This window comes from Citrus clementina, unplaced genomic scaffold, assembly GCF_000493195.1.
Source record: "Citrus clementina cultivar Clemenules unplaced genomic scaffold, Citrus_clementina_v1.0 scaffold_8, whole genome shotgun sequence".
In the NCBI taxonomy this organism is placed as follows: Eukaryota; Viridiplantae; Streptophyta; class Magnoliopsida; order Sapindales; family Rutaceae; genus Citrus; species Citrus x clementina.
In genome coordinates, this window is record NW_006262022.1 from 2,725,718 (window position 1) to 2,749,861 (window position 24,144).

The following is a 24,144-nucleotide window of genomic DNA, read 5'->3' on the forward strand; positions in this document are numbered from 1 at the left end:
CCTTGAATGAATAATACATATTGGACTTTTGTTTTTAAATTAGCAATTTCATTAAAGTCGCAACATGCTCGAATAGACATACAACACATAAAATTAAGCCTCAATTAAGAGTTAGAACAAATCTATTCAATAAATAAAAGAAAAAACCACCGCTACCACAAAAAGTGGAATTAAATATTTCATAAATTTAGCCACATCAGCACCCTATCCAATAAATAAAGGGGTGGGGATTTAATTTTAAGCCCCTCAACAATATATTCCATAATTTGATGTTTGGATTTGCTTTAGCACAATGAAAGTTGTACTTCTTTGTGGATTTGACAATCCCATTAGTTTACCTTTAATATATGCATCAATCGATAATATTTGTAGTTATCAAGATTGATCACAGTTGATGTACTAGGGCATACCATGTATGTTTTAAATTCTAAGATTTTATAATCTGTATTTTTTAACGCAATTTCTTTTTGGAAATTGCATAATTTTAAGAACATCTCCAAAAGACTCTATTAATTTTAATTTTTAAATATCTATTTTCTTACTTATATGTTAAAAAAAGAGTGAGAAAATATATTATTTTTCAAAAGGCTCTTCAAATATAAATAAGTTAATATTATTTTAATCAAATAAATATTTTATAAAAAAATAAATGGTAATAAAGCACTTCTCTCTCTTTCTCTAATAAAAAATAATAAAATATAAATTGAAATAGATGCCACTGAAGCAAAAAAAGAAATAGTTAATACCATTAAATGAGTCTAAACATTCAATTAGACCTTCAATATATATTTGTGTTTAATTTAAGATTTTTCTTATTAGATTCTGTTTATTTCATTTTTTATTTCATTAGGTTGTTAATTTCGTTCTTTTGGAGGTTTAAATGCTGATGTAACTCTTTAAATAATTAATAAAATTTTATTTAAATTTTTTTTAGAGATACGCCAAGTAACCAATCTTTGATTGTACCCAATAAAAATGAGTTGTGTGAAGGGCACTTATTGATTTTTTAAAACAAACCCATAACCAAGGGAATATGAGAAAAATTAATATAAAATGAAATGGTGACCATATTAAATGAGAACAATTCTTGACATGTATATATACATGATTGAAACTAGGAATTTGTTGCTAGAATTGCAGTTTCTATTGGAGAATTTAGAAAACTTATGTACAATCACTATCAATTAACTTTATCAACTAAATTGTTTTTCAAAAGGGGTCATGCATCAGCTGATGACAGTTCAAGAGTGAGAGATCATGCTTCAATGGAAACCATGCTTAACTTGTTCTTCTTCCATTCCATGACCCAATATGACTTCTTAGCCTTCTTCTCAGTTGCTAGTAATCCCCTTATTGCCAAGAATGTGGTGAGCCCTAACACTTATAGCAGGAATTTGCTTCAATGATTTTACTGCCAATGGGTTATTGGCACTCTGCATATTAAAATAAAAAAAATCGTCAGGAAAAAAAAAACAATTAAACAAGTTGTAGAGCATTAGAACTAATTAATGTTGTGAATTTAATTAAATTACCATTTGGCAAGTTCCAGTTTCAAGGTCACATATGGGGAAGTCATGAGGGCAGCAGCTGTAATGGTCTTCACAGCAAGTAGCAGATTCAATAGGGCAGCAACCCCATCCGAAGCAGAAGTCACCATACTCATACATGCAGCAGCAAGTGCTCCCCGAGGGACAAGTGTAGTAGTCGTCGCAAACGGTGGGGGAGCTCGGAGGAGGGTTCACCGGAGAGGGAGGCGAGGGCCCGGGATTAGGCGGGTTCTGGCCTTTCTTGATCGGATATGACGGCTCAATGGCAATGCCACACTTGCCGGTCTTAGTGTTCACATTACGTTCCATTCTGATGTATCCGCTTTCACCCCAGTCGGGTCCCCATGAGTTTCTCACAATCCAGTAGTCCAAGTGACCATCGGTACCATATCCAACAGCAATAACGCCATGGTCTAGTTCTGTTCCGCAGGTTCCAGTGAATACGCCCTAATGAATCAACCCAAAAAAATATACACCAAGTTTTATGTCACTGTTCATGTAATGTAATGTGACAAAAAGAAAATTGTTGCTTCTTAGGAGTTGAGTTGTTATACCGATTTGTAGAGCTGGAAGGCCATGCCACCGGCTTCAATGGCAACGCTAACTGGTTGGCTTGCGACAGCCTTTTGCAACGATTTCTCATCGTTTTGCGGAACATCTTCGTACCCATCAATGGTTACAACATGTGCATTTTTCTGCATAGGCGAAAAAAGTGATAGAAAATTAATTAGGAGAAATTTTGAAAGCGGATTAATCAAACATTTGATGCATTTATGTATATGCATGAGTGTCTATATGTACCCTGTTGGGATCACAACTTCCATCAGTAGCCTTGTAAGGGTAATCCTCTTCGGTGTCAATGCCGCCATTTTTTATGATGAATTTGAATGCATAGTCCATGAGACCTCCATTGCATCCCTGGTTATATTGCTTGTCACAATCAACCAGCTCCTGCTCCGACAAGGAGATTAGATCCCCTGTTACAATCTGGTTTATTCCCTCCACTGCACCAACTGTAGAGAATGCCCAGCAACTTCCTGTATTCACCAGATTTGTCCAAAATTTAAGGGTTTTTATATGTTATTTCAATCCCAACGATTTGAAGAAAGTTTTTAATTCAATTCAACCTTAACAAATATTAATTTTCCAAATACAAATATTAATTTTTTTATTTGGATAAATATGTATTGGAAAATAGTTTTAAAAATATTATAAGATTGTAACATCTAGTCACGTCCAACAACTATTTCTTAATCAATAAGCCACATCACAAACTTTTTTAATCGAAGTCACATGCAAGAGATTCCACAAAATCAAGCTATTTCAAACACAAGCAATTAGGCAAACTAGTTTTAAAAATATTATAAGATTGTAACATCTAGTCACCTCCAATAACTATTTCTTAATCAATAAGCCCATCACAAACTTTTTTAATCAAAGTCACATGCAAGAGATTCCACAAAATCAAGCTATTTCAAACACAAGCAATTAGGCAAACAAATATAATTGATCCCCACATGAAAAGTCAATCAAGGTGCATAATACGAATCAAATTGCAAATGACCTTAAAATATATCCAAAAACAAAAATCGTGACTTACCACATTGGCCTTGATCCTTGACAGGTCCAACGGCACCCTTAGCTCTCCAATCAACGGACTCCGGCAACGCGTCGCCGTGCTTATACACATACCTGTCGCTGCTCTTGGCGTTGCCATTACCGGCCCTAAGAGCCTTCTTCCTCTCCATCTTGGCACCCAAATACATGTTCCTGAACTCATCGTTAGTCAAATCGGCAAACTTGTTTAAACCCACTTTGTAGGTCCTGGCAACCGCGTTATGTTCGTTAACAAACTTCAAGTTATCCTTGAAAATCTCGAACCGCCTCTCTTTTTCACCCAACGCATTGTAGTTCTTGCCGTGCTTCACCAACCAATGTTCGTACATCATCCTCATGTGGGATTCCGACATGTTTCCCCCGCCGTTGCCATGCATGCGGTTGTAGTCGATGATTGACATGTCTAGGGCAAAAGTTGACGTAAACAAAAAGAAACACAAACACAAGAACGTAGTCACCAAGGTTAAAGAAGAAGAAGCCATTGTGAAAGGGGGAGAGTTTATTGAATATGGTGAGATTTGAAGAAATTATATAGATGGGATTCTGATTAAAGGAGAAGGAAGTTGCGTTGAAATAGGAGTGTTGTGTAACACGCTAGGTCATGGGGGCGCGGTGAATGTTTTTGCCTATATTTGGTTAATTTAACTGCATGTGTGATTGTGATTAATAGTGGTGATAAGATTTTGACCAAAACTATCGTTTTTAGGGAGATTTTGTAATTAATGAATGTTGGGTAGTTATGAGTTCAAAGTTTTGAGTCATCATCCTCCTGGCTAATAAGAGCAGGGCATGCATTGTGTTTATTTATTTTATTTCATGAAAGAATTGGTTTATTATTGAATTAGCCCTTGTGGTTTCGGAAAGTAACATTTGAGTCCATATGTTTGTTACTTATGTCTTATTAAAAAGTTCTTGGTGTTTGTCCACGAGTTTATTATTCATTTTTGTTAGCAAAAATTAAGTAATCAAAATTGCAGCGAAATTTTGAGTGCTCTCATTATTTATACTCTTGTTAATGTTTATTTGTATATTGTGTTCATATTTAATTGGTTGAGAGATACATTTAATAAGAATCTAATGAAAAATAATATATAAACTAAAATTATCTAAAACTTTCTCATAAATTAAAAAAATTCTTTAATTGTTTCTATCTTCATTTTTTTTTTCTTGTTTAACTTTGAGACCAATTTTGTAACACTTTGATTAAATATACAAGGATAAAGATTCGCACGTGAATTTTTGTGACGAAGTGTCCAATATGGATGGTATTTGATAGGGACTAATATGATACAGATGATAAGAATATGGAACTCAATGTTACCTTGTTAAATTATAGGGACTGATTTGATAATTACTTTTTTTTTTTTTTTGGCTAAAAAGTTTCTTTATTGGTTTGGATTTAATTAACGGATTTCGTGCCCATCAAAACTTGTAAGGTGACTTGTTTGAATAGAATTGGTTAGCTAAACTAACCTTGTATTGTTTTATTTTTTTTACTTGTTGACTATGATTATTGAGTTTTATTCGAAAGTGGACATGTGAAATTGAATCTGCGTAAACATAAAAATAATGTACGCATATCTTTTGTATTTAGTAATTTAATATTTTTAATCTTTAAATTGTTGGGTTCACTATTGTCTAAAATATTTTAGAGATAAGGGTTATGACACGATTTGTCTTCTTCATCAAACTATTTGCTGTCCCATGTGATCTTGATCTACTTCAGAGTGGGTGGGAGATGGGTAGGAGATTTCCATGGATTTTCTTGACTAGATAATGTAAGAATGCATTGTATTACTTTTATTATTCTTCAAATTTGACATCCCAAGAATTAGGATTATGAAGTGTGATAATAGTTGACAAATATTATTAAAGTCTCACTTCAATTATAAGTAACATTGAAATGTATCCAACTTGTGATAGAAAAATATATGGAAGTTTTTTTTTTTAGCCTAATCATATGGTTCGAATTAGATAGCACCCACTTGTATACAGGAGTACATAAAAAAAAAATATATAACTAATAATTGTCTTTAATCTCAATTTTCATTTCTTTGAAACTAATAACATAACAAACTTTTGAATACAATCACACAAAGAAAGCATGCAAATCAATGTACAACTACAACATTTTTTATCGTTAAAAATAAATAAACATAGAAATTTGTGTCGAAATTTAAGTCATATTTTTCCGAGTCACTAAATAAATCTTCTAATATAAAAGGGGATAAAACTATAGTGCAACTGTGGTATCATATTATAGCTGTACTTAATCATTGGATCTAATCCACAGTTGTCATTATAGTTAGATTCAGTGATTAGATGCAGCTGTGGTATGATACCACAGTTACACCATAACTGAACCCTATAAAAGAGCTGTTGATTTCTTGGGAGGAGAAAAAAAAAAAAAAGAGATGTGAAGTAAATCACAAGACTTTCGATTGTTTACACTTTAGAGGATTGCTAAGTTTTTGGTAATATCAACACGTAACTCTCTATTCCATAAACAATTGGATTAATATAATTAACAATTTTTAAGTAAAAAATTTTCGAGTCACGAAATAAATCATCCAATATACAACGGTTATTGATTTCTTGGGGGCCGAAAAAAAAAACACAAAACCACGAGACTTTCAATTGTTTAAACTTAAGAAGATTGCTAAGATTTTGGTAATATCAACAAGTAACTCTATGTCTCTATCCATAAATAATTGGATTAAGATAGTTTTTTTTTTTTGAAAATTTAAAATTACTTAGAGAGTTACAATATTTCACAATCTACGCATAATATTTTATATGATGAACAAAGAAGATAAATCTTTTATTGGTATGTTTTGAGAGAAATTTACACGAGATAAATTTACCACACCCCGGCATGACAATTTACCACATAACTCGAACAATTACCCATCATAAATTCTACTGGTTCTTTAAATATAAAATTTTGTTATCACACAATAAGATCTATCAATAATGTCACTTCAAGATTTATTACTTTATAATAAAGTAGACTTCGGTGACAAACCTATCGGTGACAAACCAATCTGATGCAAGTTTTTCTCGTATCTTTGCTAATCTACTTGGCAATGGCAATCATTGCACATTGGCTGCAGCTCTTCGACTAGCGTTGAGCCCAATAACCTGGCCCATAAATAACCCTTATTATTTAGCCCTTGTTTACATGGTTCATTGCATGTTTTAATGGATTGATGTATGACCCAATTCAGCATCGTTCATTGATAGATATTTTGAAAAAAAAAAAATTATGTTACAAATAATTATTGATTTATTTCCAAAAAATAAAATAAAATCTACCGAAATCTAACTAATCAATTATATGATGAGGTAGCTTGGATATCTTATTTTTAATAGACCATATCTATCTTTAAATATTTAAAAATATAAAAAATCTATCTCCACAAATATATACATGAACAACTTAAAACACTTTTTGATAGAAGTGATAAAAAGTCATTTATCACTGGGGTTTGGATGATTCCCATTCATATGAATAGAGATTAGTGGCAACCTTACACTAAAAGAAGAAGATAATAATCAATATTTTTATACTTACGAAATTGAATTACAAAACTTGTGTAGCAAACACCATATAATATGACATGACGTCATTATAAATTGTCATGTCTTATATGGTTACTTACTTTATCATTTTACTTTCATGTGATGATATATAATAAAAGGGTTATGACATAGGATGGTTGTGTACATTTCAAAGGCATAATTTGAACTACAAGCGTCTGTTTTTGGCATAAAATATACTATTTTGAAGTTTGTGACAAGACAAATAAAAAATTTCACTTCTTTCCTAATTGTTTTTCAGTTTTAAGATATTTTCTTATTTTTTCTAGGATTTTTATCTTTTTTTTAGAATTCAGATTTGAACATTGTTTGTTTTCCTTTTCTTATTTTGATTAGGAACATTTTATTATAAAATAATATTTTCAGTTTTCCTATTTTGATAAATTCATAATATTTAGAGTTATTATATAAAGAACTTAAAATCCTAACTTTGTCAATTTTATAACTATTCAATAAACTTTATTATTCAGAATCTTTGTTTCAACTATTTTCGAACTTTTACATTTATGTTTCATCAGGTTATGTGATGTCACATCAATTGATATCCAAATTCCATATCCTTACTTTACAAGAATATTCAATAAAAATTTAATCCTGGCCAAAATCAAGCTGCTGTCTGAAAGCTTTCTTAATTGATTCTAATCAATGAACAATCTAGTTAATATTAGCTTTTATGCCTTTGCCCTGTTACCTGATTTTGGTTTCTCATTTTTCATGGACTGCTTCTATATATCAACTAACCAAATAGTTTTACTTCCCCAGATACCTAGTGAGACTTAATAAGTACAGGGGGCCATTTTTTCACAAGAAAAGGAAAAGAAAATCCCTATCCAAGTGCATGTGTCATTGCTTTGTGTTGGATTTTTCATGCGGTCTTGTCTATTTTTCTTGATTGCCAAATGCCAAAGAAGGGAATGGAAAATTCTCAAATACATTCATGATCCAAGAGCATGTGAAAGACAATGTTTAAAATAGATGCTAAAAATATTATTGTTCAAAAACTTGAAAATTGTTGTTAATAAGAACAAGCAGAGGTATAAAGTTATGGATAAAACCTTGGCAATTGGGACTGCAACAACTTGATGATGAATTTTTCAGTTCTGCTATTTACCCCAGGTCAAACCCCAAAAGTAATTGAAGCGACGTCGTTTCCTCTTTTTTTTTTTTTTTGTTCTCCCTAAAACGACGCCGTTTGGTTTAGTTAGCATCAACCCCAATTGCTCTCTCTTCCTCTTCGTTTTAGAACCGATCACAAACACTGTAAAACCCTTTAAGCTAAACCCACATAGATGGACCAACATACTTCTAAAAAGAACGAAACACCCATTCATCTTGAGATTCTTCACTACTTTGACTCTTCTTGAATAATTCCAAAAGGGAAAAAATAAAAAAAGAATTAGGTTTATGTCACATTAGAGAGCAACTTTGTACTATACATTCTTCAAGCCGAGCTGAGGAAACTGAAGTTCAAAGTTATCAGGACAGATTTAGATCCATATACATTTATACACATACATGAATTACCAGCAACGTGTCATTGGATTTTCACATGCACACATGCATGTTATTTTTTGCAAAATGAAAAGTACTTAATTTCTCTAAGCAAAAGCACTTCTTAGTTCGTTCTCATATGCTTAGATTACAAGCTTAATTACTCTTGAATTATACCAAAAAAAAGAAAAAAAAGAAAGGAGAACTTGTTTCTAAATTTTACATTAAGTCTTGTTTCTGCCAGGCGTGATGGTTGTCGGTAGTGGTGGTGACGATGGTGTTAACATATATGTTTTCATAATATTGATTTTGATGATAACAAACAAGATTAAGAATGATTAATCTTTTAAACTCAAATTATTTTTATACATTTTAAATAAATCATTATTTTTACATTATAAAGGTTTTATATTTAATGGAAAAATGATTTTATGAAAATGATTGTTTTTATTCTTTTTAAATAAATCATTATTTTCACATTATAAAGGTTTCATATTTAATGGAAAAATGATGCTATGAAATCAAAGTGTTTTGGACTAAAATGAATGTATTTTAAAACCTTTGATATTGTTTTTGAATTTCGGATTTGGACTTATTTGAAACTATTTAAATATTTTGGGTCATTTTATAATTTCACATAGTTTGGGTGAAATCATAATTTCAGAAAGTTTTGGGATTGACAAAGTTATATTTAGAAATTCTGAAATTGGATCCATTTGTAAAGTTTCATAACATTTTAGGCCATAATACAGTTTTATAAAGTTTTGGGGTCAAACTATAATTTTGGAAAATAGTTCACTGTAGCAAGCGAAAATCCGGACTGTGACAAACGGAAGCCCGGATTTTAGGCAGAATCTATCCGAATTAAAAGCGGAATTCCGGATCCTGACAAACGGAAATCCGGTTGTTGGGCATTAAGCTACTGAGCGTAAGCGGAAATCCGGATGTGACAAAGCGGAAATCCGGATGTTCAGAAATTCAAATTTGTGGCTGTAACAGTAACATTAAGCGGAATTCCGGATGTCCATAACCGGTAATCCGGTTACGACCAAAATGTGCATAACGGCTAGTTTTTGAGCTCAAACTATATAAACTCAAAACCAATTCATTTTTGGTACTCGAAGCAAGCAAGAACAAGTGCACACAACATATATTGAGCTTCAACTTCGTGAATTATCATTCATTAAATCATCTTTATTCTTCAATTTGTATATCCACTCTTAAAGAGAGATTGATTGTTGTATTTTTCATTTCACATCAAATTGTGAGAGTACAAGTGTGAGAAACACTTGGGGTGAAGAGATTGGAGATATAATCTCTTGTTGTAAAGGTTCATTGACACCTTGAAGTCAATTGTAATCGTTTGAAGCCTTGGAAAGGCTTGGATAGTGAAATTCTCAAGCCCGGTGTGCTTGGAGGCGTGGACGTAGGCGGGGATTGCCGAACCACATAAAAATCATTGAGTTTGCTTTCTCTTCCCTTGCTCTTTAATTATTGTACTTTGATTGAACTTATTGCTTTCAATTTTTATTAAGACATTAGATTGCTTGTTGTGTGGATTTGCTAGGATAATTTTTAAAATTTCAATTCACCCCCCTCTTGGGTTGCACACTTATATTTCATTTAGTATCAGAGCGAGGTGCTCTTGTGTAGACTTAACCGTCTAGAGTTAAAGATCCATAGCAACCCAAATTAGTTCAACTTTCATGGAAGGCCAATCCACCACTAGACCTCTATTCTTTGATGGTAATGACTATCCTTATTGGAAAACTAGGATGAGAGTGTTTTTACAAGCCTTAGATTATGAACTATGGGAAATAGTTTGTGATGGTTCATTCATTCATAGGAAGAATGTTTTAAGTGAATTGGATAAAAAAAATATATCTTTAAATTCCAAGGCTATGAATGCTTTATTTTGTGCCTTAGATAAAAAGAAATTTCATAGAGTTTCAAATTATTCTAATGCTTATGAAATTTAGAGAAAATTTGAAATTGTGTATGAGGAGATTGCAAACGAGGAGGGATTTAATGAAATGTCGAATTTGGCACTTATGGCAATTGGAGATGAATCGGATGATGAACTTGATGAGGTAAATGATCTTCCTACTTATGATGAATTACATGATGCTTTTAAAGAATTGCATGATGAGTGGATGAAACTTGGTAAAAAGAATGCATGCCTTAAGAAGAAAATGCTAAAACTTACAAATGAAGAGGATACTATGCAAAAATGCATTGATTCATTGAATGAGAAGATAAAGGAATTAGAATTAGAGAATAAAACATTGCGTGATGAAGTTGCATTATCAAATGAGAAATTTAGCACTTCACACAAGCATCTAGAATCATATGTAGATGACTTGAAAAATGAAAATGATGCTTTACAAAAATGCAATGATTCATTAAATGAAAAGATTAAAGGACTATAGTTAGATAATAAAATGTTGCATGATAGAATTGCATCATTTAAATGCAAACAAAGTACTTCATATGAGCATGAGAAATCACATGTTGATGAATTAATGAAAGAAAATGAAGTGCTTAAGAAGAAGAACAATGAGCTAAATCAAATTGTGTTAAAATTCACAAATGGCCAAAAGATGTTGGATAATTTGCTTAATTCACAAAAATGTGTGTTTGATAAAGGAGGACTTGGGTATAAGCCTTACTTGAAACAAAAATATTATAAGAATTATTTTGTTAAGGCTACCTCCACAAATGATCAAATTGTATGTCATTATTGCAATCAAAATGGTCATATGAAGAATAGATGTCCAATTAAAAGAAATGTGTATTATGGAGTCAAATGTATTTGGGTTCCGAAATGAACTAAATCTAACACTCAAGGACCCAAGAGTATTTGGGTACCAAAGCACACAACTTGAATATTTTTTTGTAGGTACCACAAATAAGGAATGGTGGAGAGTTCCTTGATGAAGCTTGTGAGGATAATCATTTGAGTATGATCTAGGAGAAAAAGATGAGGCATGATGATTTAATTGTTTTGGTAATAATTCTTGCCATATTAATTTTGTTGAATAGATCATGATAAATGGATAATAGCTTGAATTTGTGAAAGTTTACTTGTATGTTTACATGATTGAATTGTGTTTAACATTGAGTGCTATATCATGATGCATGGTTATATATATAAGATGATAGCTTTGTTTGATTTTGATGATTATGTAATGCCTAAGCTTGATAAATGAGTGATATGCTTGAATTATTAATCTTTGAATGCTTATATGTTTCATGATTGTGTAAAATATACACATGATGAATGAATTATATGTGCGAATTCTTGTGCTGTCAATTATGTTATATCGTCATTCATTTATAAAATTGACATCATTGTTTGATACAATTTCATATGTTTGGTCTTGTATGCATATATGTTTCATGCACTAATTGGCTTATTGAAAAGTTAAATGATTTTTAAAATTGATCAATTTCTAAGCCAAAAATAAATTTGTGTTTATAATACAAGTCTAAGAGCTTACAAAATTTCAAAAATATTTTCCAAAGCTTAACTGGTATACCACTTCTAATAAACCGGAAAGCCGTTTTTCATTTTGGAGCTCTCGGGTTGAATTTCGGATAATCGGATTGGCAAAACCGGTAAGCCGTTTGAGAGAGTTTCATTTCTGGACAACAACCGGTTAGCCGGTTATGCTAAACAGTAAGCCGAATTAGCACATTCTAAAACCATTCATCTTCTTCTTCATTTCGGCAAACTGGATCTCATTCTCTCTTTAAAAATGGTTTCTTCCTTCATTCTTTTTCATTCCAAAATCCTTCTTTTTCATTCCAAAATCCATCATTCTCATTCGTTTTCAATCCAAATTGATTCATATAAATTATTCCCCATCCATTCTTGTGTCTAAAATCATTTTAATTGATTCAAACTTACTCATTTTACTCAATATCTTGAAAAATTTGAATTTATGCATTTTGAGTATTTCAAATTACCACTTCCATAGTGTGCTCTCCTTATGGATTTTACCATAGTTTTCTATTATATTATGCACTTACATTTTCATATGCATTGTTGCTTTCATTGTGGATTGATGATGATTATTGTTTGCTATTTGGATGTTTTATATTTGGATAATGTGGAACTAATGTGCTTATCTTGACTTTTTGATGATTAAGAGGGAGATATGAGATGTAAGAGAGAAATACATCTACTTTGAGATTATTAAGCATATGTTGATTTTGGTGATCTATATATTGCTATTATGTACTTATGCTTTACTTAAGTTTTGATGATAAAGAATGTGCTTTGATGATTCCATTGTATTAGATGAAAATTGATCTTATGGAATTTATGATTGGTGAATGGATACATTTTTTTTTTACTTTCTTGACGCATTGTTAAATATGCATTACTTGCTTTAAATGATATCAAAAGGGGGAGACAAAGTAATAAATCATTTTAATGATGTAAATTGGGGGAAATAACAGACATTTTGAGCATTCTTTTAATGGCTGATATATGATTATGGAATTCTCGGATTTAATTGTTACAATTGTTGGGGGAATTCATATTGATTTTGATGATTAATGATTATATGTGCATTGCTTGATGAATTGATAGAGTTATTGGTTTGTTATAATTGTTGAAGCTTATATCTTTTCAACCATGTTGTGTATTTGAGAATTTGTTCATTTTTAAGGGGAGACTTTACCGAAATTTTTGCTCGTACAAAATGGGTAATATCTTCATTGAATTATTTTTGATGATCTTGTTTCGTGCTTCTATCTATCTTTCCTTTTTAGGATAAAGGGGGAGATAAATATGATATGTTTTTGGATAAAATTATTTCGGTTAAAATTTTAAATTGGTCATATATTTAGGGGGAGCATATAATATGATTTTGGATAATATGCATTTTGAATTTTTTTGTTGTCCAAAGGGGGAGACAAAGTAATATATCATTTCAATGTTGTTAAAAGAAGGAGAATAATATGCACTTTGAATATTCTTTTGATGATTTTGATGATATGTGATTATGGTGAGTACTTGATGATTTTGAGATATGATGATAATTTATGAGTAATATTACTAAATTTGTATTTGAGGTGATGCTTGTTGTTAGGGGAGATTTTGTTGAAATTTTTATTCGGACAACATGGGTCACAAATTTGCTACTTTTATTCTTTTCCTTTATGTTTTCTTTTTGATGAAGGGGGAGAAGAATACATGTTTTCAAATTTATAAAAATTTGCTACTTTTGTTTTGCCAATTAAGTTTTTCTTTTTGATGATGAGAGGGAGAAAATTCCATGTATTTAAATATGTTAATTTAGCTAATTGGCAAATTGTAAAAGAAGATTATATTTAGGGGGAGCAATTTGTGGAATCATTCTTTAAATACATGAAATATTTGTCATCATCAAAAAGGGGGAGATTGTTAACATATATGTTTTCATAATATTGATTTTGATGATAACAAACAAGATTAAGAATGATTAATCTTTTAAACTCAAATTATTTTTATACATTTTAAATAAATCATTAATTTTCCATTATAAAGGTTTTATATTTAATGGAAAAATGATTTTATGAAATTGATTGTTTTTATTCTTTTTAAATAAATCATTATTTTCACATTATAAAGGTTTCATATTTAATGGAAAAATGATGCTATGAAATCAAAGTGTTTTGGGCTAAAATGAATGTATTTTAAAACCTTTAATATTGTTTTTGAATTTCGGATTTGGACTTATTTGAAACTATTTAAATATTTTGGGTCATTTTATAATTTCACATAGTTTGGGTGAAATCATAATTTCAGAAAGTTTTGGGATTGACAAAGTTATATTTAGAAATTCTGAAATTGGACCCATTTGCAAAGTTTCATAACATTTTAGGCCATAATACAGTTTTACAAAGTTTTGGGGTCAAACTATAATTTTGGAAAATAGTTCACTGTAGCAAGCGGAAATCCGGATTGTGACAAACGGAAGCCCGGATTTTAGGCAGAATCTATCCGAATTAAAAGCGGAATTCCGGATCCTGACAAACGGAAATCCGGTTGTTGGGCATTAAGCTACTGAGCGTAAGCGGAAATCCGGATGTGACAAAGCGGAAATCCGGATGTTCAGAAATTCAAATTTGTGGCTGTAACAGTAACATTAAGCGGAATTCCGGATGTCCATAACCGGTAATCCGGTTACGACCAAAATGTGCATAACGGCTAGTTTTTGAGCTCAAACTATATAAACTCAAAACCAATTCATTTTTGGTACTCTAAGCAAGCAAGAACAAGTGCACACAACATATATTGAGCTTCAACTTCGTGAATTATCATTCATTAAATCATCTTTATTCTTCAATTTGTATATCCACTCTTAAAGAGAGATTGATTGTTGTATTTTTCATTTCACATCAAATTGTGAGAGTACAAGTGTGAGAAACACTTGGGGTGAAGAGATTGGAGATATAATCTCTTGTTGTAAAGGTTCATTGACACCTTGAAGTCAATTGTAATCGTTTGAAGCCTTGGAAAGGCTTGGATAGTGAAATTCTCAAGCCCGGTGTGCTTGGAGGCGTGGACGTAGGCGGGGATTGCCGAACCACATAAAAATCATTGAGTTTGCTTTCTCTTCCCTTGCTCTTTAATTATTGTACTTTGATATAACTTATTGCTTTCAATTTTTATTAAGACATTAGATTGCTTGTTGCGTGGATTTGCTAGGATAATTTTTAAAATTCCAATTCACCCCCCTCTTGGGTTGCACACTTATATTTCAGATGGCTGGGTATGCGTGATGGTGGCTGTCAAGCGTGATGGCTATTGGTGTTGGTGGTGTCGATGGTTGGGTTTGTGTGATGGAACCCTACGTGATGGTGGCTGCCAGGCTGATGGCTGTCGGTGGTGGTGGTGACGATGGCTGGGTATGCGTGATGGTAGCTGGCAAGCGTGATGGCTGTCGGTGTTGGTGGTGTCGATGGTTGGGTTTGTGTGATAGAACCCTACGTGATGGTGGCTGCCATGCTGATGGCTGTCGGTGGTGGTGGGTGCCGATGGTTGGGTATGCGTGGTGGTGGGTGTCGATGGTTGTGGATCACGAATGGCTGTGAAATGAAGAGCAGTGGTTTTACAGAGAAAGCAATTTGGGGTTGTCGTGGTTTTGCCTTAACCAAGCTAAAACGACATCATTTAAGGGAAAATGAAAGGAAAAAAAAGGAACTAAAATGATGTCGTTTATTAGTTTCGAGGTTTGACGTGGGGTTTGACATGGGGTAAATAGCATTAGCCTTAATTTTTTTTTATCTTACTTCCAATTTTGACACTAGTTTGACATCTTCATAAGCAACCAATAGAACACTAATGACATTGAGTTCAGTTCAGAAGTTCATTTCGGGAACAAATTGATATCAGATCTTCTAATAGAGCATTCAAATCAGAAAAAGATGATCCACCTTCTTCAACAGCTTTCCTTGCCATCTTTCCTGGCCCCTTAGTTTTGTTTCTCATGTTATTTGCACTTTTGCTAACCATTAACTCAGTTAGTGCCTTTGTAATATCATCTTTCTCTTACGATAAATCTTTTCTCATCCATCCATCTAGCCCATATTCCAGAGCACCAACTCCAACTCCTATTCTTAGCGCATCAGTGACCAGCTTTTTATTAAGAAACTGCTCTTCATACAGCGGCCATGTCGCCATTGGCACCCCGGCAGCAACACTCTCCAAAATTGAGCTCCATTCATAGTTAGTCATAATTTTCACCATTAATATAAATCCAAAAGAAGTCTTGTATGTAGGCTTCAAGGCCCTCAGAAATCTGAAGTAGTTGAGTAGCTGAAAACCGTTACACACTTGCAAAACATACATAAAGATCAGAGTTGGGTTTCTTTGAGTCTAGCTATCTTAGGCACTCTTTACTCGCGGCTGTGTTTGTTTTTTGTGTTTTGTCCTTGGCATACCTGTTGGAGAGTGAAACTGGACCAAAATGCCATACCTTTCCTCCCATGACCTTTCTGTAATGTTCAGAATAAGTTGACTCTAGCCCATGGAAACTATTTACAATGACTCCATAGCTTTTCAGCTCCACTTGAAGAGCCCGATCCAGAATGTTTGCAATTTCATTTCCTTGTCTTTGGTAGTTGCAGTTTTGTCATCGTTATCTAGTCCGGAAGGCGACGTATGATGAATTGAATGGCTCTAAATCTGATCATGCAACATTTCTATGATGTACAGACATCTTAAGCTATCAAATGCACAAAAACGAAAAGAAACTGCTTTCATAAAACACTAGCCATGGAATTCCAAGCTTGCTTGCAATATCTGTAGACCAAGGAAACATCTGTCTTGACACACAAGAAACTTCTTGATAATGATGTAATGAATCATCTAGTAGATCTTGAAATTTTTGAACAAACTGCCATTTAGCAGTTCAACTAAATTTGTCCACCTCAAAATTGGTTATGTCAGAGAAGATAGATAAATATACTATATATAGAAATGATTTATTTAGTAACTTTGTCTATCGTATAGTGAGCATTTAATTTTGTGAACAAAGTTATAGTTGTGGATTAACCAAATAATTTTATTTCTCAGTATCTTTTATAATATCATTACTCGGTAGCACTTAGCAAGCCGACAATCAATCGTATATTAATTAAGCAGATAATTAATTAAGAGAATCAATCGTGTATTGATTAAAAAGACAATTAATCATGTATATGTTGAATTTTATTTATTTCCATATTTGTTTTGACTTTTTAAAAAGGGACCAAATGGCCATTGGGGCTTAGGGGCCAGGTTGTGGTGGTCTTTGTCTGGACATGGCTGTGGCAGTGGTGAAGCTGGCGGAGGAGCGCACGTGTTGATATTGAGCATGTGGAGGTTCACAGTCACCTCCAACTCCCCCTCCATCGATCTATGAATATTTCAGTTTCTCGCCTTCTTGTTTCAGCCACAAGGTCACCAGCTGCTACTTCATAATGCAAGCATGAGTGCAAAATGAAAGTGAACATTAAAAATGAAGCACAGAGGATATTAACATTGGTACCCATTTTGGCTTTCTTCTTCATCCACAAGATAATAAAAGAATTTCATTTATAGAAAGAGAGGAGATTAGTGAGTCACGGACTCATCTGTATACAAATATTAAAAAATACAAATAAAATTGTTCTTTTTTTTTTTTGTTTCTTTTGGTAGTTGCCCTATCATTTGGCATCATCTTGTTTTAAAAAACAAAAGGTACGTCTCACATGAAGGGACCGAATGACCAAATTATTCAACTTAGCAGCCATGAAAGGATACAAAAGCAAGTTCCAATTTTCACAAGAATAATAATAATCTGTGATGAAAGTGGGGTGACAATATGGGTAAGATTCGTTAATTCAATTTGATTTCATATGAATTATATAGGTTTGAGTTTGAAAAATTAATTCATTTAATAAATGAGTAAATTCGATCTAATTCGCTAAATAAACTAATAGAATCCATATTTAAGTACATTAATTTTTTTATTTAATAAATAAGTCAAAAATAAATCGAATGCGAATTATTTGTTTAAAAATTTATTAATTATCATTTAATTGAATTATCTTTTTATCCTTGCCGATGCCTTACCAGCGTTATTAAATCATAGCATTCAATCATAAGTGATGCTTCTTCTCTTTTGCCCTCTGTTATGTGATTTTAACTTTTTAATCCTTACTGTTGTGAAAGTCATCTTTTGATCTGTTTAATTTTTACTGTGTTGAAAGTTAAGAAACTTCTTGATGGTTGATAATGATGTAATGAATCTTGTACGCATGCATGCTTGAGGGATTCATTAGTTTTAGATCCTCCATGTAAATTGATGAATTTTTTTTTTGGTATGAACCACGAGATGGTTCTGAGTGGACCCCAACTGTGGGAGGCACCTTTAAGTCCGTACCACAATTCAGACTAATATCCGTTCGCACCGGGTCTGTCCATAAGGAATAAAGTACTGGCCAAAGTGAATTGATAAATTTCTTTTAGCAAATTGAGGATTCATTAGTTTCCGGAAAGTTAGGAGGTCCCATCATGTAAATATCCAAAAAATGAACGTTAAGAATTTCAAACATCATATGGCAAGCAATTGAACACGTAGTGTGATTCATTGAATTATTGCAAATAGTGTTAATATTGTGACAACATTAAATTGTCACATAAATAATATCGCCCACTAATGAAGAAATACATAGTTTTCAATTCTCTGTCTCCTCTTAAATATGATTGTAAACATAATAACAATTAAGACAAAATTTTACATTAAAATGATTTTGATGTCTAACTTCTGCCCTCTCAATAATCGACCTAGAATCAAGCCAAAAGTCTTGCTTTTTGTTTTTATGCAATCAAGTTGCTTCAACTACGGGTTCAATCAACTAGCAAATACGCTGACAGCTCGCAACGCGGTTCGAAGGTTTGTATTCGTTATCTGTTCCCAAAATTCAAAATTTCAACTAAAATTTTCTCCGTATGATTGATTCTCTTTCAATTGCCCACCACTTCACGTGGAGTGTAGACCACGGTTAACAAACAAACCCTTAATTCCATTTAAAGTGATGGGGAACATCGTATTGGAAACTTTAATGATGGGAAAGTCAGTCCTCTACGCCTCTGTTTTGTACAACTTTTCAAGTAAAATTTTTTTAAGTAAAATTTTTATTTAAAAAAATTAATTGTTTAGTTATTAATAAGAGTTTTTATTAAAAATTTATAAAATTATTTTAATAGACAAACGCTTTAAAATTATGTTATGAAAAGAATAAAATAAGATTGTTAAATAAATAGAGAATATTTTAAATATTTTAACATTTAAAATATCTTTTCAACCTCTATTTCCAAAAGCTCAAAATTTGAGCTTTTGCTAATAGAAGCAAAATAGCGTATTTAAGCTTCAAAAGCTCTATTAGAAAAATAACCAAACAATAACGAAAATTATGATTAGAACTTATAAGATTAAATAAGTACTTATAACAATTAAATAAGTCATATCAAATAAGCACTTCAATGAGATAATATAATTAAGCCCACACAATGTGACCTTCAATTAGAGTGATATTTGGTGACCAAAGACTGAATTAAGATTAACCAAATATCAAATTATTAGTGTGTAAGATCTAACATGCATTGACCAGTTAACATGAACCATATATTCAATGCTCCTTGTAGTTATAGCAAATGGAGTAGATTAATTTCTCCCAATATTAAGAGTAAACATAGCAAATTTATGCTACAAACTAATTCGCATGCCTAATGGAAAAAAAAAATTTGAGACATCGAACACTAAACTAAAAATATTAGTTATAATTCCTTTTTTTTTTCTTTTTTCAATCAGAATTTAACTATTCTTCACATAATCTTGAGCTATAAAATTTCATGACCTTCTATCAAGAATCGATGTGTATGCATGATTGTGGAATTGATTGAAATGGTTGTGGAAAGTAGAATTGAATTGTGTTTGAAATAGTTGAGAAATTACCGAATTAATTGAAATGGTAGTGGGTGGGACATGAGAATTGAATTGTGGATGGGAAATGGTTTCGGTAGGTCCGACCTGATGTTGGCCCGATTCGGGTTGGATCCGACCCGACCCTAACTATAAAAATGTAAGACTTTTTTAAGGTTGGACTTTAATTCTTTATTGATCGGGTCGAGTCGGATTTGGCCAAGCCCGAACCCGACCGGACGTTTTACCATCCCTAATCTTATATCAAGAATTGATGTGTATGCATGCTTCATTGCTTCTTGTGATATATACATCTCTGCGCTTAGTTTTCAAGTCTTTAATTGACTGTGACTTGACCCGCTACTACTTTTAAACCTACTTGATTATTAGCCACCACATACGGGAGGGTAAAAGCTTGTTTAGTCCCTATATTATGAGGTTAGTGTCCATTTAGTCCTTGTATTTTTAAAAACACCTCAAAACGTCCCTGCTACTAAATATTGACACTTATGCCATTATTTTTTATTATTTTTAACTTGTTTTTACAATATTACATTTTTACAATAATGTTTCTTTTTTGGATATTAATAAAAAATTAAATTATCAAATTAAACTCAAAAATAAAATAAAAACAAAAAAGGTATATATTAATTTTTTGTGGAAGCTCACGTATGTCTAAAAAATTAATATCGTAAAAAATTACATTATCAATTTTTTTAGAAAAATTAATATTTTAACTCAAGAGTGTGTTCCACAAAAATTAATATTATTTTATTTTATTTTATTTTTTGGTGTTAAACTGGTAATTTATTTTTTTCTTTTTAATAATGTCTAAAAAAATTATTATAATAGGGTTATTTTTTTCTTTTTAATAATGTCTAAAAAATTATTATAATAGGGCAATATTATAAAAATAAGTTAAAAGGAACAAAAGATAATGGCAAAAGTGTTAATAATTTAATGGTAGGGATGATTTGAGGTATTTTTAAAAATATAGGGACTAAACGGACACTAACTTCAAAATATATGGACTAAACGAGCTTTTACCACATACGGGAAATATCACAAAATTTTATGTACCAAATATTGCAACACATTTTACGTAACATTGAGGAGAAATTTACTCCTACTTTATATATTAATTATGAAAATGCGAACAAGAAAAATCCTGTGAAAACTCGAACTAATAGCTCAACGTAGCCAATGATACATACACCACACCTTTTACAATTCAAAAGTTGCATTATTGTTGTGAGTTGTGACACATGGCATTATGCATGTGAGGTGAACTTGGCAGGATTGATACTGAGCGCTCTTTGGGTTCTTATTTACTTTTAAATATTAATAATGGATTTGTTTGTGTCACTGCTGGTCCATTTAACAATTTTGGCACCGACAGTTTAAAAGCTTCAAGTTCTTGCCAAGGAAGTACGTATTTCATCGAATTGTTTCCTGGGAAAAATTGAAACTTGCATTTGTCCTTCCATGGCCACTAGACTGAATAATTGGTAAGTTGGACCCTTCGTGTGAGGCGCGCCCATATTTTTAAATCAAGAAGACCTGCATGTTTCAATCGTTGTCCTGTCTTCATGCAGAAAGTTCTTCTGTTGTTTTTTGGCTTCAGCAATAAAGTTGCAGCTAGCTAGCTTGGATTAATTTTGTAAGTGCTTCCCTTTGAACCTTAAAATTTTTAATTCCGTTTTTAATATGCATATAATAGTACATAAACGCTTCACGTTCTTCTTTCTTTCTTTTTTTAGATGTTTAGTCTAAAAATGAAGTTGAATATTTTTGCCTTCAGATATTTGAAAGAAATATTTATAAATCACATATGAGGGGACTTAAATCTATATTCTTACTTGAAAAGATGAGTGATTATCATCTAACTAATGGATGGTTACAACTCAAACTCCAAAAACTTAAGTTTTTATCAAATTTTTGATATAGAATCAGGAGGTTACGTAAAGTAAGTGGAGCCGAAGTCAGGAAGCCAAACCATTAATTTTTGGACCTACCAAAAAGTTTGAGCAAGCAAACATACAATCAAGGGATTCCAGTGACAAACAGTACTAGCCAGTAAATATGCGTTTCTCTTGCTGAAAATGATAGGCAAACTACCCCTTGATACACGTAATAACAGTGCACATCAGTATCTCTCTGTATGCATGTGAGTCCTTGACTGATGACAAGTCTCCGTTTTAGTCTCCGCTCTTTCTCTTCTTTATAATTATATATCACATTCTATTTTAATTTATCCCTGTAGACGATGAAGAAGAAAGCAAAAATGGGCACCAATATTATTGTCTATTTTCTCTGTGCTTTCACTCTTATTCTTCACTCAAGCTTGCATTATGAAGTAGCTGCTGGTGATGTTGTGGCTGAAACTAGAAGACAAGAACTTGAAATCATCATTGGTGGAGGTGGCTATGGTCCTGCTCCTGCTCCTGAATATTGCCCTCCTCCTCCTCCCCCTCCTGAACCCATATGTCCGCCTCCTCCGCCTCCTGAACCCATATGTCCAACTCCTCCGCCTCCGCCGCCTCCGCCGCCTCCTCCGCCTCCGCCGCCTCCTCCGCCTCCTCCGCCTCCTCCGCCTCCTCCGCCTCCTCCACCTCCTCCGCTTCCGCCTCCGCCAAAACCCCCTAGCCCATCTGTTCCCTTTGCCAGCGATCGAATCCAACTTGCATTCAAAGTAATTCAAAGATTCAAAAAGAGAATCACTTATGATCCACAAGGAATAGCAAAGACATGGGTGGGTCCTGATGTTTGCAACAAATACAAGGGCTTTGTATGTGACGTACGTCCTGACATAAAGAAGAAAGCGGTCGCCGGAGTAGACTTCAATGGCTACCGCTTCAACGGACCAGACTTTAGCCTCTCAGATTTCCTGGAAAAGCTTGAAGACTTGGCCATTTTCCATGCCAATTCCAACAACTTCACCAAATCAATCCCAAAGATGACATCAAAGCTGAAGTACTTATACGAGCTTGATGTGAGTAACAACAAGCTATTCGGCGGTTTTCCACTGGAAGCAGTTAATATCAAGAATTTAACTTTCTTGGACCTCAGGTTCAACTCATTCTCAGGGCCAGTCCCTGCCGAGATTTTCTACCTGGACCTGGATGTTCTCTTCCTCAACAACAACAAATTCTCTCAAAATCTTCCGGAAAATATCGGCTCCACAGGAGCCCTTTATGTCACTTTTGCCAACAACGAGTTCACAGGTCCCATTCCAAGCAGCATTGGCAGAGCTAAATACCTGTTAGAAGTGCTTTTCCTGAACAACTTCTTTACAGGTTGCTTGCCATATGAGATAGGCTTTCTGAGCAACTCTACAGTTTTTGATGTGGGCAACAACCGCTTGACTGGCCCGATACCGCACTCATTCGGATGCTTGTCCAGCATGCAATACCTGAACTTGGCTATGAACCAATTTTACGGGCCAGTGCCGGAGATTGTGTGCCAGCTGCCGAAGCTTGTCAACCTGTCTCTGTCTTACAATTATTTTACACAGGTTGGTCCTGAATGCAGGAAATTGATAAAGAGAAAGGTTCTTGATGTGAGAATGAACTGCATTTTGGATCTTCCGAATCAGAGATCGCGGGAGGAGTGCGGGAAATTCTTCTCCGAGTCAAAGAAGTGTCCGAACGAGAGGTCGTTGACTTTGGTTCCTTGTGCGAGGAATCGTTATACATTGAATTTAACCGAGACGTTTGATAAAAAATTAATGGCTCCAGCTCCATCACCTAGGACTTATGATGCTCTCAAAAAGCATTTCTGATGATACCTATCATCATATGTAGTGCAACCAAATCTGCATTCATCCAAGATGATTGATTGTTGCTATTTGTACGTAATTCTCCTACGTTTCTAAGTGATTTATATGTTCTCCGTAGAAGCCATGTAAACTAGTTATTTCCTATCCAATAAATCAATTTTTATTTAATTAGTCCTCCTTAATTTGAACAATATTGAAAGTACGTACTTTGATAGAATTAAAAACACCAGAGAATAACTATCGTACAATATTTTGTTGCCTAATTTTAATTTATGAGTTTTTCGTTGTTGATTCCTTAGAATTTTTGCTCTTATCACAGAACTTGGCATGTTATTAACCAAAAAAAAAACCGTAGGGTGTAACGAAAATAGGCCGTCCTCAACGAAGAGGCCTCAACGTTGCAGCAAATAGCACTGCATCTAAATTTCAATTTAATTGGTGTTGAATTATTCATACAACCCAAAAATCAAGTACTTTCCCCTTTTACAGAGGAGATTGAACGAATTAATGCATGAGGCCGTAAATAACGGTGTCCTGTTTCTTCGATAGTAGATTGAAGGGACCAAAGACTGACTCGCGACCATTATAATTTATTTTGGGTAATTTTTAAAAACCCCCCCTTAAGTTTGGGCTTGTTGCAAGTAGATGGTGAGAATTTGTTTATTTGTAA

At 33.1% G+C, this 24,144-nt stretch overlaps 2 protein-coding genes across 2 annotated transcripts; one reads left to right on the plus strand and one right to left on the minus strand.

The window, feature by feature from the left end:
• Positions 1 to 1,067: 1,067 nt before the first annotated feature.
• On the minus strand, positions 1,068 to 3,840 carry LOC18035516 (cysteine proteinase RD21A). Its single transcript, XM_006422897.2, has 5 exons — positions 3,148 to 3,840; positions 2,349 to 2,584; positions 2,102 to 2,242; positions 1,533 to 1,994; positions 1,068 to 1,433 (listed from the first exon to the last, which is right to left on the minus strand). The coding sequence occupies exons 1-5, from the start codon at positions 3,644 to 3,646 to the stop codon at positions 1,332 to 1,334; spliced, it is 1,440 nt and encodes a 479-aa protein (XP_006422960.1). The 5' UTR covers positions 3,647 to 3,840; the 3' UTR covers positions 1,068 to 1,331.
• Positions 3,841 to 21,644: 17,804 nt separating this feature from the next.
• Positions 21,645 to 23,642, plus strand: LOC18034097 (uncharacterized protein At4g06744). The gene has a single exon (XM_006422898.2). It carries the CDS (start codon positions 21,963 to 21,965, stop codon positions 23,475 to 23,477), a length of 1,515 nt encoding a protein of 504 aa, XP_006422961.1. The 5' UTR covers positions 21,645 to 21,962; the 3' UTR covers positions 23,478 to 23,642.
• Positions 23,643 to 24,144: the final 502 nt, after the last annotated feature.